We start from the raw sequence: 15,077 nt of genomic DNA, 5'->3' as shown, positions 1-15,077 counted from the left end.
GCGTTGGCGTAGGGTGGTGGTTGGTTTGGTGGCGGGATCCGGAGCGCCCGAGGTGCGGGTTGGGATCGGGGGAAACCCCTGTCGGCGTGGCCGACCCCGGCGCGGTGGCGCCTGTGGGTGCCGCCTGACCTTCCGGGAGGGCGTCGGGGGCTACTCTTCCTATCGCCTCGTCGTGTACCGGGGGAAACCCTTGGCAGCAGCGTCGTCATCGTCGCGATCCTTCTTGGAGGTGTTGATTGGTGCCGGCGCTTCGGAGTCTTGGAGCCTAGTGGATAAGACCGGTGGGCCTAGCGATCGCGAGGCTTCTTCGTTTTTGTTGATCCGCCGTTGTCGGCATTTGTTTCTTTTGCTCTTTCTCTGTTGTTTCTTTTGGGCGTGACTGTGCTGCTTCCGCCCCAGCACCTATCCCTGTATGACCCGGTTGGTTGCTTTGTATACAAAGCGGGGGGAAACCCTTTTTCGGTAAAAACCTGCTCTATCTTCGGACGGACTGGCAGCGGCGAAGCTTGTTCCCTTCTTGAAGGCATCGTCGCGGCTCTCATTGCACATCGTGTTGCTCCAGTGGAAACTCTAATCCTCGGATCGGGCGGTGGCGGCACTCCGGTGTTGTGCCCTTCCTGAAGGCGCCGCCTTGGAGCCCACGGTTCGTCATATGCGGCTTCACTTCTTCGCGGTGGCATGTTCACGGCTGTAGCCCCCGGCTGCTCTTGTAGTGCTAGGGATGCTGTTGCTGCGGTCAGTGCCTATGTATCCTGCCTTGGGTGTGTGTGTGTGTGCGTGTGTTGTGGGGGCATGCGTTTGTACCGGGTGCTGTTGATCGTTGCTTTTTATATAAAGCGGGGCGAAAGCCTTTTTCGGTAAAGGAGATATGGTGATTAACTGCCATTAATAAGGTTCAGATCAATTGGATTCCACAAACTTGTACCTTTATATTAGTATAGATATGGGTAATCGCTCCTTTTTAAAACAATGAGTAAATTAATCAGTATTCTTCACTTAAACAAGTTAATCTGTACTCATGTTACAGTAATTGTTTTTATGTTTACTCATATGGTGCAAGCATAAAGGAGGGAGTAAGAAAATCCAGGTTTCTCATAATTCCCAAGTGGCGACGTTTACCTAACTTGATCTTACTTGACTGGTATAACTTAGGATTTGATCATCAGCACTCAGCTATAAGTTTTGCAGTTTGTCATGTTCTTCTTTGGGCAACTATTAAAAACTGGCAGTCCCAGAAGGACACAACCATGATGTGGCAAGGACTGAGTAACGCTGGTGCATGAGTTCAAGGTCGATTTTTCAACATCCTAAGTGGATACAATTATCAGTTGTCTGGAGTTCTGAGACCAAATAATGCAAAGCACTGACATGACAAACTACTTTTTTGTGGCTGCATCTGTAGATAACCCAAAAATCAAGCACATTTCAGAACTTTTTATGATGTTTCCTGTCAGCATGCCTGACGATAGTACTCTGATTGAATGGATAGGCTGGATTAGACATTCCATTGACTAGTTGAAACAAGGTCAAATCACCAATAGTAGTTCTGGCCCCGGGCCACTTTTTCGGTATTCAATCAACTTCTGGTTTCTTGTGCAAACTGTTTTTTTGCCCAACTGATGTCATGTTCTGAAATTACTAGTATTTTCTTAACGATTTACTTAGAGTATATCAGACATATATGAAATGTTACTTCTCTTCCTGTGTTTAGTTTCTGTCTGCAAGGTGTGGAATCTTTGTGAACTTAGCACTCAGTTGAGATTTAAGGCATACCTAAGATTACATACTTGATGCACCTCTGCTGGTTAGCGCATATAGCTTGCTGAAGGTAAGACGCCATACAGAGAATATAATAATTGCATAAAGAGCAATGTGCTAATATATTTATTTATCTTTGACTGGAAAACCTTATCAAATGAAATGCCATGGATTCACTTTTGCACTGGGTGTTGACATACATACTGCTTTGTGCTTCGATACTGTTCATGGTAAAACCAAGCATAAAATTTGAAGTGTCTTTGGTAAGATGTTCTTTTTTGCGGGGAGGTAAGGTGATTTGACATACTAGTTTCCCTATTGATCATGCTCAGTTCCATAGGTGTGCTATAGATGGCAACTGTGATATGCTAATGCACATCGAAGTGTCTTTAGGTGGATCATTTTATATGATTTGGATGATCACTGAGCCATGCCACCTAGAGTAAGTCTGAACCATGCATGAGATTTTTATTATTATACTAACACATGTAATTAATCCAGACAAGTAGTAGATTTTACAAAAACTGGATTGGTAGCAAATTTGCTAAGACCAGTGATGCCCTTTGATTCCCAAATATCGTTATCATTTTTTTGTTTTCCAGGTTACGTTTAATCATTTATATCTTAAACTCTTCATGTGTTGCACTTGCTATGCAGTGACATCCAATAATAGAGGTAGAGATATTCTTTCTACTTTGCTCATGTACTTATTGTGCTGTCTCCCATCACTTACTTTTCACAGTAAAAAGTACCCTTTTCCCTCCAAAGATTAAAGAATGCTTAGAATTTGAATCTTCTTCACCAACCTGTACTGTACAGGTGTAATTTCTTCTGTCTTCTGCCGTTTCTCGTCCTTGATCAGATGTGTCTCTAAACAGGGGATTGCTCCCTGTATCCATTAGGGTTTGCATATGCTTATACTGATACACTTTTATGTTATGTGGCTGTTATTGACGTATATGCTGATGTGAATGATTTACGTTTGGCTTAATTATAGCCTATCCATCCCTTTTCCACTTAATTGGACGTTTAGAATTATTAGCTCCAGCCCCTTTGTTAAGACTGATGTGTATAACTTGACACAATTATATAGTGAACTCTTACACTACTTGATCGTGACTCGATCCCTCAAGCTTTTAACGGACAATCATAAACTAAACAGTATCATATTCATGGTGGAAAGTGATTACAATAATAATGATTTAATAATACCTCAATCTACTCTAGTTAGATGCAACTTTTACTTCATATGCATCTTACTAATATTGGCATTATTTCGCTCATGTCAGTATATATCACAGGCCATTCACCTTCTGTACTTTTGATTCTTTAGTTTCTGGTTGCTGAGGAGTTTCAGCAAGATTCAGATTATATAAACATATTCTTTCTTTAAAGATTTTTTGTGGCTTCCTGCACCAATAAATAATATTTTTTCCTGGGTGGAACTCAGTTCAGTTTCTGCATCTATACAGGTCTCTTTCACATGTCAGACACCTTTATTTGTTAATCACCGGTCTACCCGAGACCAGCCTTTTCTACCCGTCATCAATTAACACAGTATTCAGCATGAGTTCCACTGGTTAGTGGTTCAGTTCATCGTTGCATGGCTTTATCTTTGTGCTGGAACAACATCTGTTTCATGGACCGATATAATCCTCAAATGATTGCTTCAAAAGAGGATCAGACACAACTCAAAGGTATGTCATTGCTGATCTTCATTGATCTCACTGCTAAAAGTATTTTGAGCATCACCACTACTTAATAGTCACCACTCTGTACACTGTGTTCTTCACGCTACAGTTCGTTATCTTTTAAAGTGACTATAGTTCCATACTAACATAGACATATTGCTAACCACGTGACATATGTGGTAAGCAATTCAAACTATTCCAAAAAAAGACATATTGCTCCACATTATTTACAGTAGAAACTCTCATGAGGACAAGGGTAGTGACACTGGTGTCTTTTGAAATATTCTCTGTCCTGGAGCTAGGATTGCCAGGGGGTCATAGGTGTTTTTCCTCTGTTGAAATGCGTCCCACCTAGCCCCATAGTGGGCTTTCCACTCGGGTTCTGTGCTGTAGTTTGGAAGATATTGCTTCACCCCAATACTTGCTTTGTTAGAGAACTCTATTATCTGGTTGTTCAGGTTCAGTGTACGCTTGATGCTGTGGGGGCCTATCGCCGAGGGTAGGAATCCCACCAGGTAGAAAACTTCCTCATCTGGTAAGACCACTGATGTTCGGTTGTCCCATCTGCATGAAACAAGATGAATCATTCACTTGAAAATACCATGACATGATGTATAAGAGTTTCTGAATGGGTTTTTTGATTTCAGTACATAAAGCAATTTACCTGGACTTGTTCACTGGGTAGAGCAATATGGGACCATTGTTGTTATCTTCGAGGATTTTCCCAAAGACCTGCTTTGCAAATGTATGGACAGTGCTTCTTGGGATGATGAGATTAAGCCATGGGTGTGGGACTTCCCACAAGCCCTTAGCTCTCAGCTTTATCTCAGAGGAGTGCACCCTATCCAAGAACTCCATGTAAGTGACGTCTGTGTGGAATAAGGACGGTGGTGTGTATCTGAGTTGAGATAGTAGTGCATGGATCTCCTGTAAACATATATACATATGGAATTCAACCACTCAGGCCATCTGACAACACTTTATACACAAACATCTTTAGTAACACAAGAACAAATCATTGGCTCACCTGTTCCATGATGTCAGCTTCTTCAGGGTTGAAGTTCTTTGTCATCTCAAGGCAGAAGAGCACTTTTCTGTCTGTTTCGAACTGGCTAGCCCGTTCTGGGTCCTGTGGATTGAATGATGACCTCCAGTTGTTTAGGATGCCTGTTCTGTTTATGCTTACGAAACCTTCAATGTAGTCGAAGGTCTTCTCTGCTGAAATAAGCATCTCCTGATCCTCGGTGAAGCTCATGAAATCTAAGTAGAGAACTCTTATCCACCTTACCTGTTGTACATCCAATGAACTCATGAGCATATGCTTACTAAAATGTACTAGCATGGAGTTGTCACAGATGTGTTCTTTCAATTTACCATTTGTGGAGCAGGCTCAAGAGCGATCCTGGCCCGAGTAATGATGCCAAATTGACCTAGACCACCAAGAGCAGCATGGAAGAGATCAGAGTTCTGTTCTGGTGAGCAAGTGATAATATCACCTCTTCCTGCATTTGAAAATCATGGTAGAAAGTTAGCCACATTATTTACTCTCCTAGTTGTTCAAATCAACCAAATATATAGGTCAGTTCATACCAGTTACAATCTCCAGTTCGTTCACATTGCTGATCTGTGGACCATGCCGGAATGTCTGCCCGCTGACACCCGCATTTGACAACGTGCCCCCGACCGTAAGGTGGAGGTAGTCTGTCCATGACTTCGGCGCCAAACCATACTTCAACGTCTTATTCAAGACATTTATCCAGAGTTCTCCACCTGAGGCATCCACATACGGTGATGCACCAGGATGCACCTGCATTTTGACACTCTGAAGGGATTCCATTCTGATGACAATCCCTCCAGCAGCCTGGGACTGCCCATATAGCGAGTGCCCATGCCCACGAGCTGCCACTGTGAGCGTGGAGTGCTCACCCATCAAGAACACATGCCTCACGGTTCTGGCAATGTCAGCCACTGAACCTGGGTGAAGCACAGCGACTGGCGGGAAGCTGGAGAGGTTACCGAAGTCCCTTGCAGCTGCAGGCAAGTCGTGGAAGCTGAAATGGCCGTCAAGGGGGAGCGTCCCCAGGGATGCAAGCACATCATATTTAGGCACGTGCTCGGTTGTGACTCTGCTAAGCCCTAGCAACAGGAACAGCTTCAGGTACTGCAGGAGTAATTGCTTCATGGCTCTTCTGTAGGAAAATAAACAAGTTCAGTGGTGATGTTTTCAGGAGAAAGATGAAAGATGTGTAGCAGGGTAGTGGTTCACTGCAAGAGCAGAGGGATGGTGTGGAGATGGAGGGAGGGCAGGGGATTTAAAGGAGAACTTGAAGGGTATGTGTCTGGGCTGGTGCAGGTAGTGGTGTGGTCAAACAAGTCCAGGGCACTGTTTGGTACTAGAACCTGTGTGACTGTGTGAGGACAGGCTGCTAGGAAAATTTGGATCAAAGATTATGCTGCAGTGGTGGAATGGTTCCATTCTAGAGTCTGGTATTCGTTCTTTCTGGCTTATGTTTTAAGCATCCCGTGACATCTGTCAGGAAGTGTATGGAGGAAGGGCAAAAAGATGCATTCACTCAGTATGCTCTGTCTATCACTAAACATATCACTGACTGCACCTTGCCAGGGAGAAGGAAAACAATGACATGGCAAAGATGAAACAGAAGCAGTTAATGGACACAGATATTTAACTTGTGTACCTGATGTGGATCTCAGCAGGATTGAACTTCTGATCAAGTCATCAGATGGTACTAGCAAATTGATTCAAGTGGCAAACCTGATTGCTATCGAGCAGGCCGACTTGATCCCTCAAATTCAATTGATGTTCGGCAGGACAAGCCAAGATGTTATCTCTGTGCTTTCGGATTTGTGAGTGACAAGCATCTTGTTGAGCATATCTGATAATGCTTATTCCCAGATGTTTCTTCAGATGCTGGGGGACTGTTTTCTGACTTCATGCTCATCTATTTTCGCAGACATGTATATCGGTAAGAATCCTTCTGTCTGGCCATTTCTAGACATGCTGATAGAAATGTCCTTTTCAGCATTTTGAGTTCTGGAATTTGATATTTTGTGGTTGCAAAATCGTATGGACATGGATCACCTAGGCATTTTTCCATTTTTTTAGTGGCCAGGAGCTTTAGCTTGATATTGTAGAATCCCTTTGCCCACATGGTATTGCTCGCTACCTGAGCTAGTAATGCAATAGTCTTGCATGTTTCCCATCGGATTATCTGAAGGTTTTTCAGAATAAAAATCTCTGTTCTTACGGTACCTTCTCTAAAATGTCAGAATTCCTCAGGCCCTTGCCACTTCCTGTATCTGATGATATCTGTCTGAAGGCAACATGAAATAATGTATGTAACAAACTGAATGTTCTGTCTTTTCTGTACTTTACATGCATGGCGATTAGAGAACATCTTTTGTATCATACGCGACAATCCTGTGGATAACCGGGAACTCCATGAAAAGGGGAATCAATAACTGACTACACCATGTAAATCAAAGTGGAGGTGAGGGGGCCGGGCAAATAAGCATTTACTTTTACTAGACAAAAAAGATATTGTCAGCTGGATGATTTGATTCACGTCTCACTGATCACATGTTCTAGAAGATATCAACAGTGATTAGAGATTCCAAATAGACCCAACCATAGATACATCACTCATATTAACATACCTTCAAATAGAACCAACCATAACTATATCATTTATTCTACCCAGTCTTCAGTAGGCGTTGTGTGTGTGATGGTGTGAGTGTGTGCGTCTACATTGTAATCAGTGTTTCTCAAAAGGAAACAAGGTAGCTCTTTCTTCAATACAGAGAAAAGGTAGTCACCAAGCAACGCATTCTGGTACTAAGCCCCCTTCCCTGAGGAAATGTATGGCAGTATAAGGAGAGCCGGTCCAGTAAGTTCTCCTTGAATACCAGAAGTAATACATTTTTTTTCAATGCATCCATGTGTATTTTTGACGTGGTACCATCAGTGTATATATCGGTATATCAATACATATATGGAAGGTTACATCCAGTAGACTAAGGTGTTGAATTGTGAAGCCCGTAATATTTCTTACCACTCGAGATTTGGGAGATCATGTGGTATTACAATCTGGAGTTATGCAATAAGCTGAAAGAACAATGGTCAATTGTCACGTGGTAGGTACTAGGGACAACGCTATAGATTCTTTCTGAATATATACTCTACATAATTAGTGGCAGAAGTGGTATCCTAATCTTATCTTTGGCTGCAGGGATGTGGCTGGTGCCACCATTGATAATACCTAATATCACTATCCAAGAATGACTTATCAACACCTGAGCCCTGTTCATCTGAAAAGAAGTATTAGAGTTTGCTTTACGATATATGGGGTCTTGAGGTGTCAACTATCCCTCCAGGGAGGGTATATCTTTTCCAAGAAAGTGAAAGGTAAAATTCTAATGGTAGAAGAATATCTATAACGAAAGTGTCCTTCTAAATGGTTTCTTTAAAAGTATATCAACACCGGAGCTCTCTGTACATCTGCAAAGTAGTACTTATTAGAGTTGCTTTACGATATATAGGGTCTTGAGGTGTCAACTAGATGCCTGTAAGATGGTAGCCGAATTTGTGTGTAGTAACCCAAGAAACACCTCACAACCCTTAGCCTATTAGTCATACGTATCACACAGAAACCATTTGCGTTTTCTCAAACATTGTTGTTTCTGGTAAGAGGCTTTGTGGAGAGATTGTTTTTTCTCTGAAATTTTACTAGTAGATGCAAAAATAGAAACGTGCCCATCTCCATGAAAAGGCTACCACTACCCCCACATGGTAGGCTGAGTCCAGAATGGAGATTAGATTCCCTGATCCATGACATGCAATTCACAAAGGTGACATTGATCTGCATCTGCATGCCTCTTTTGTGACGAATGCTTTCAGTTGTTCCTTTGCTGTTTCCATCCACGCTGTCGATTACCAGTAGGCTCGGCGCCTGATCACAGTAGGAGTCCCCCACACATAGCCAAATCAGTGGATGGGGCCACCCACTGCCGAAATCAGTGGATGGTAATTGGGCAGGTTGTTGGCTCTGCTTTTGGTATGGAATGCAACCTTGGATCTCCCTGACCCAGTTCTCTGTCAGCCGTTCATGCTGCTGTCACCAGAAACATCTGTGCAGCTTCCTTTTACTTGGGATCATTTTAAAAGATGGAATAGTGTGTAAGGTAAGGTATGCTGCTGAACGGTGATAGTGCGAACTGGCCGAACACCTACAGCTCCAAGAACTCACAAGGAAAACAGGAGTCGGCCAGGGACAATTTCACCACTTTCAGAAGCCCTGAATTGGAAAACTCTCGTGAAGCAAAGCTTCTTGTGTAAAACCAACATATCTATAGCACAAACAGTGGAGCTGGAGCCTAGCCAAACAGGGCCCTTGCTTCCACTTCTACCGATCGGCTGCAGGGCTGTGGTAGAAACAAGAGCGAAGATTTATAATTGATTATATCATCTGTTGTTTCTGAACTCTTACTGCTCGTTTGAGTCATGACTTCAGGTAGCTAATTTTACCTAAATGCGTTCTTAAGTAACTGTTTGCCATGAAAAAGGTAAATTCTCAAATATAAGAAAAGGAACAAGGCTGAAGAGGGAGAAACCACCCACCTTTTACTTGAAAGTGGGTGAGGACTGAAACTAGCTATGTGCAACCTCGCTTCCCTAGCTAGTTCAACTCCAGGAGAGTTCTCAGGTTCTCGTGATATGGACTGTGAACTGTTTTGTTTGGGCATTATTTAGTAAAAAGAATTAAGTTTAGCCAAAAGCTGGTCTGAGTTATTTTCCTATTTTTACTCTTGAGTTTTCTGAAAAAACAGTAGAGCTGATATTTCATATGATCATAGTTTTAGTTTTAGAAAAGGTTTTGTTATCCAAATTTTATGCTAATATGCTTTTTGGAAATAAAATTTATGCTAAAATTAAGAAAAAAAAGTTGGAACTAGATGCTACTCCCTCTGTTCTAAAATATAAGGTGTATTTGTTTTTTTAAGTCAAACATGTGCATCTTTGACCATGTTTTTTACAAAAAATATATCAATATCTACAGTATCAAATTGGCATCATTAGATCCATCACGAAAAGTATTTTCATGTTTTATTTATTTTGTATTGTAGATGTTGATATTTTATTTCATAATCTTGGTCAAACATAAATAAGTTTGATTTCCACAAAAATTGATACACCTTATGTTCTGGGACGGAGGAGTATCTAGCTTCTCCATTTCTGGCTTCAAAACTAGGCGTGCTCCGGAGTGGCGGAGTGCCCTGCGTTTGAAAGCTGGAGCCACAAAATCATCCAAGATTCTTCGTCGATGGTGAAGTGCTATTTTGGCCCCCGCAAAAACGAAAGTTATTTCTGCCCGTCCAAACTGTATGTATGGTTGGTAAAAAATTATTACTTGTGTAGGGGACATTTTGGTTCCAACATGGCAGAAAGCGAGAGATGGCGAAAAGGCGAGCAAGATGGAGGCCTGGGAGTGATTTGTCGCCCGGGCCGGCCTTAGAATTGCAGGTAAGTGGACTCTGATGGGCCCACAGTTCACGTGCAGCGTTTGACACAAATTCTGACTTTGACACGTTGGTGCTGGCGTGTCGACTGCCGAGCATAACCCATAACTGTAAGGGCCCATTTGATATATACCTTTAGAACGACTACGTACGATCACACCACTTCCTAAAAAAAAACCCACTTTGCCGAACTTTACCGCAGCAGCCATCACCAAGCAAATTAAAATGTTAGCCGTACCTGCAATGTGTCATTTGGCTGTGACGTTGATCTTTCTCTTTTCTTTGTGAGAAAAACCTGCGATCTATTTATCAACTATCGTAGTATAAAGAACACCAAAATTAAAAAATACATCTAGGTCCTTAGAGCAACTCCAATGGGGTGATCCATTTTGTCTGCCACTGTCCGTTTGGGTCGGTGCGGACACAAAAGGCGGCCCAACACGCCGACCCAAACAGACACGCGTCCGCATGCCGACCCATTCCCGGCCCATTTTTTAGCCGGATTTGCATCGGCACGGACATGCGCATGCCTACTCCTCCCCCTCGGGCCCGCTGGTCGGTGGCGGCCACAACCATTTCCCCTTCATTTTCCCCAAAACCCTCCCGCCCGCGCGCGCTCCCGTCCCAAACCCGCCATGGACGACGACCTCGACCTCAACGCCGCCGCCAGCCTTGCCTCCCTCGCCTCGTCTGGCATGACGACCGCCCCTCCGGCAAAGGCAAGCCTCGTGCCTCGCGCAAGATCGCCGCCGCGCCCAAGCCAAAGAAGGCGCTGACGCCCGAACAGCGAGCGAGGGAGTCGGCCAAGAGGAAAGGCTGGAGGCACGCCGCGGACGCGAGGGATGAAGTCGTCGCGGCTGCCGCGCAGCAGGAGGTCACCAACGCCCGCGACGCGAAGGCAACAAGGGAGCATGATGACCGGGATGGAGATCATGAAGGTGGATCTCAACACCGTGTCGCCAAGGAAGAGGTCGTGGTTCGAGAAGATGAAGGCCGGCATGCTCAAGTTCACCGACGAGTGATCTCGTGGCCACGAGCACCTTCCTTTTTGTATGTCGGCTTGTGTGCTGGCATGACCACGGGGCCGCGATGGCATGGTCGAACTCAAGTCTCACCCCTTTTTGTGTGCTAGCATGTGTGCCGGCCGCTGGCGAGTGCGCCAGCATGAACTGCGGTGCTGTTTTTTGAAGCCGGCAATGTATGCCGGCGCTGGTATGGTGCCGGCATGATCTATGGCCGTTGGCATGATCTATGACCGCGGGCCTTTTTTTAAAATTGAGTGCGGACATGAAATGGGTCGGCGCGTTCGGCGCACTACTGACCCAAATGCAAAACTGGGCGGACGGGCCGCCGACCCAAACGGACAAAATGCGGACAAATGTGCCGTCCGTTTGGGTCGGCCCGTTGGAATTGCTCTTAGATCACCTAGCGACGACCGCAAACACTGGAGCGAGCCGAAGGCGCGCCGCCGTCTTCGCCCCTCCGTCCTGATGATCTTTTTTTAACACAGTAAAAAAATGCTCGTACATACACACATACACTCACCCTACGGACGCACGCATGCACACTCTACCCCTATGACCACCTTCGAGAGACTGAGCCGGCACATCATCTTGAGATTAAGAAGTCATCACAGGCGCCTTTGTAGTCTAGGGCATTCCTGCCGACTAAGACGACCTCTTCTTCTTTCTAGCAACTGAATGCACATAGCCAAAACGCCTAAAATAAATTCAAAAAATATGACCACAAATGCCAAGTCTAGGACTTGAATCCTATTGGGTTGGTTTCACCAAAAAGAATCTAACCATCCGTTGACTATATGTATATTATGTAATGATGTGTGTTCTTGCTATCATGTGCTACCCTGGGCATATGGGCGTGCTATCTTTGGCAGATTATAAATAATCTAAATCAACAAAAGTCACCAGCAAACCGCCTTTTCATTTTCTATAAAAAGACCAACCGTTGCTAGAAAGAAGAAGAGGCTGCCCTAGGCCGTTGTGATCGCTCGAGCGGTGCTCCAGTTCTCATTCATTGCATCATTTAATGGATCGGAGGTGTTTGTTGGAGGATCCATGGTTTCGTCGCCGTTTTCACATGCTGAAACCATTGTTTTTGCGCATTGTGAAGGGAGTAGAGGCACACGACTACTACTTCAAGCTCACAAGGGATTGCTACGACCAACTCTCTTTCTCGGCCAAGCAGAAGTGCATGGCTGCTCTGAGGATGCTTGCACTTGGTACTGCTACAGATACCGTTGGTGAGATGACCAAGAGCACGTGCTTGAAGACTACTGTCAAGTTTGTCCGTGCCGTGGTGGAGGTGTTTGGACCTGAGTATCTTAGAAAACCAAATGCGCATGACACAGAGAAGTTGTTGGCTATTGGAGAGGCAAGGGGGTTTCTAGGAATGCTCAGATCAATTGATTGCATGCATTGGCAATGGAAGAACTGCCCCAAAGGTTTGTGCGGACTGTATCAAGGTCACACTAGAGGGGTCACCATCATACTAGAAGCGGTGGCATCACATGACTTATGGATTTGGCATGCTTTTTTTGGAATGTCGGGTTCTCACAACGACATCAACGTGCTTCAACTATCTCCGGTGTTCAGGAGGCTTTGCAATGGGGAATCACCCTATGCAACTACACCCTCAACGACCGAGAGTACAACATGGGTTATTATCTTGCTGATGGTATCTATCCTCAGTGGGCGGCGTCTATGAAGACCATATTCAAACTGTGTGGCAATAAACAGAGCCACTTTGCAATAATGTAGGAAGCGGCTAGGAAGGATGTGGAGATGCCATTTGGTGTGCTTCAAATTCAGTGGGGAATTGTGCGGAGCGCTGCAATGATGTGGAAATTAGAAACTTTGTGGCAGCTAATGACATGTGGTGTTATTCTGCACAATATGATTGCCGAGGATGAGGGTGATGGTGTAGCCCAAACCCATGATTACGAAGCACCTCGAGAACAAGTTGAAATCCCGGAAGATCAAGATGTGGCTCGGCTTATGAACTTTATGCAGATGCATTAGAATCTTCGAGATCAGCAGGTGCACGCACAACTACTCAATGATCTTGTGGAGCACATGTGGACCTGCAATGGCAACCAAGGAGCCAATACTTGAGTTTGGCCCTTAAAATAAATTTTATGTAAATGCTACCTATGCTTGGTACTGATACGTCTCTAATGTATCTATAATTTTTTATTGTTCCATGTTGTTATATTATCATTCTGGGATGTTTTACAATCATTTTATAGCAACTTTATATCATTTTTTGGGAGTAACCTATTGACATAGTGCCCAATGTCGGTTGTTGTTTTTTGCTTGTTTTTTATGTCGCAGAAAATCAATACCAAACGGAGTCCAAACGCAGCGAAACTTTTTGGAGATTTTTTTGGACCAGAAGACACCCGTCGGGCCTAAGGAGTACCAGAGGGGAGCTCCAAGGGGAGCATAGCCCACGAAGGCGTGCTTGGGGGCCTAGGCGTTCCCAGGTGGGTTGTGCACACCTCGGTGGCCTCCCACACCAACTCTTTGCCCTATAAATTCCCAAATATTCTAAAAACCCAAGGGGAGTCGATAGATCAGAAGTTCCGCCGCCGCAAGCCTCTGTAGCCACAAAAACCAATCTAGACCCCGTTCCAGCACCCTGCTGGAGGGGGAAATCATCACCGGTGGCCATCTTCATCATCCCGGCGGTCACCATGATGAGGAGGGAGTAGTCCACTCTCAGGGCTGAGGGTCTGTACCAATAGCTATGTGTTTAATCTCTCTCTCTCTGTCTCTCTATCTCTCTCTTGTTCTTGAGATGTCACGATCTTGATGTATCGCGGGCTTTGTTAATATAGTTGGATCATATGGTGTTTACCCCTCTATATCTTGTCGTGAATTGAGTTTTCCCTTTGAGATTTCGTTCTTATCAGATTGTATACTTTTATGGATTTGAGAACACTTTATGCATGTCTTGCTATGAATACCCGTGGTGACAATGGGGTATCATATTGATTCACTTGATATATGTTTTGGCACTCAACTCGCGGATTCCCGAGGTGACATTGGGGGTAATCTATGCATAGGGGTTGATGCACGTTCTTGTCTTTGTTTCTTTGGTAGAAATCTTGGGGCACTCTTTGAGGTTCTTTGTGTTGGATTGAGTATTATGAATCTGAAATTGTTTGATGCATATTGTATAATCAACTCACGGATACTCGCGGTGACATTGGAGTATCTAGGTGACATTAGAGTTGGTTGATGTGTATCATATGGTGTTTTTTTATTACGAACTCTTGGATAAATCGGTCGGAAAGAATAGCTTGGTGTTATTTTAGTACGAACTCTAGAATAGATTGATCGAAAAATAGCTTTGATGTGGTTTCGTACCCTACAAACAATTTCTACCTTGCTATTTTTTATTGTTCCTATTACAAAAATCAATATCTACTATCATTACTACGCTTATATCACCATCTCTTCGCCGAACTAGTGCACCTATACAAATTGTCATTGTATTTGGTGTGTTAGTGATACAAGAGACTTTTTGTTATTTGGTTGCAGGGTTGTTTGAGAGAGACCCTCTTCATCCTACACCTCCCATGGATTGATAAACTTTAGGTCATCCACTTGACGGAAAATTGCTACTGTCCTACAAAACTCTGCTCTTGGAGGCCCAACACAAGTCTACAAGAACAAGTTGTGTAGTAGACATCAAGCTCTTTTCTGGCACCATTGCCGGGGAGATGAGTGCTTGAAGGTATATCTTTAGATCTTGCAATCAAATCTTTTAGTTTCTTGTTTTATCACTTGTTTGGTTTGTAAAAGAAAACTACAGAAAAATTGGAATTGCGGTTGCATCATATTATTCATTTTTATAATGTCTTTCGTGAAAATGATGGAAAGGAAAATTGTTCTCAATTGATAGAAGAAGAATTCAATACAATGTTTGGCATAGAATCTTTGAATGATGAGCATGATCGCAATGTTATTAGTATGAATTCTTTGAATATCCATGATGCTAATGATATGCAAAGCTACAAGCTTGGGGATGCTATATTTGATGAAGATGATATTTTTACTCCCCCAAGTTTTG

The 15,077-nt window shown here is 43.8% G+C and overlaps 1 protein-coding gene and 1 long non-coding RNA gene across 2 annotated transcripts in view; one reads left to right on the top strand and one right to left on the bottom strand.

The window, feature by feature from the left end:
• LOC123053600 (uncharacterized) overlaps window positions 1-10,703 on the top strand; it is a 17,096-nt gene extending 6,393 nt beyond the window's left edge. Inside the window, exons 2-5 of the long non-coding RNA XR_006425702.1 lie at window positions 3,231-3,455; window positions 3,908-3,984; window positions 4,097-7,601; window positions 7,697-10,703. This is a non-coding gene — a long non-coding RNA (uncharacterized lncRNA). The remainder of the gene's footprint in view (window positions 1-3,230; window positions 3,456-3,907; window positions 3,985-4,096; window positions 7,602-7,696) is intronic.
• LOC123053593 (cytokinin dehydrogenase 9) lies at window positions 3,464-5,631 on the bottom strand. The gene is made up of 5 exons (XM_044477069.1): window positions 5,040-5,631; window positions 4,824-4,951; window positions 4,477-4,737; window positions 4,114-4,376; window positions 3,464-4,013 (listed from the first exon to the last, which is right to left on the bottom strand). The coding sequence occupies exons 1-5, from the start codon at window positions 5,629-5,631 to the stop codon at window positions 3,692-3,694; spliced, it is 1,566 nt and encodes a 521-aa protein (XP_044333004.1). The 3' UTR covers window positions 3,464-3,691.
• Window positions 10,704-15,077: the final 4,374 nt, after the last annotated feature.

Source organism: Triticum aestivum, chromosome 1A (assembly GCF_018294505.1).
Source record: "Triticum aestivum cultivar Chinese Spring chromosome 1A, IWGSC CS RefSeq v2.1, whole genome shotgun sequence".
Lineage (NCBI taxonomy): Eukaryota > Viridiplantae > Streptophyta > Magnoliopsida > Poales > Poaceae > Triticum > Triticum aestivum.
This window is presented reverse-complemented; position numbering and strand designations above follow the sequence as displayed.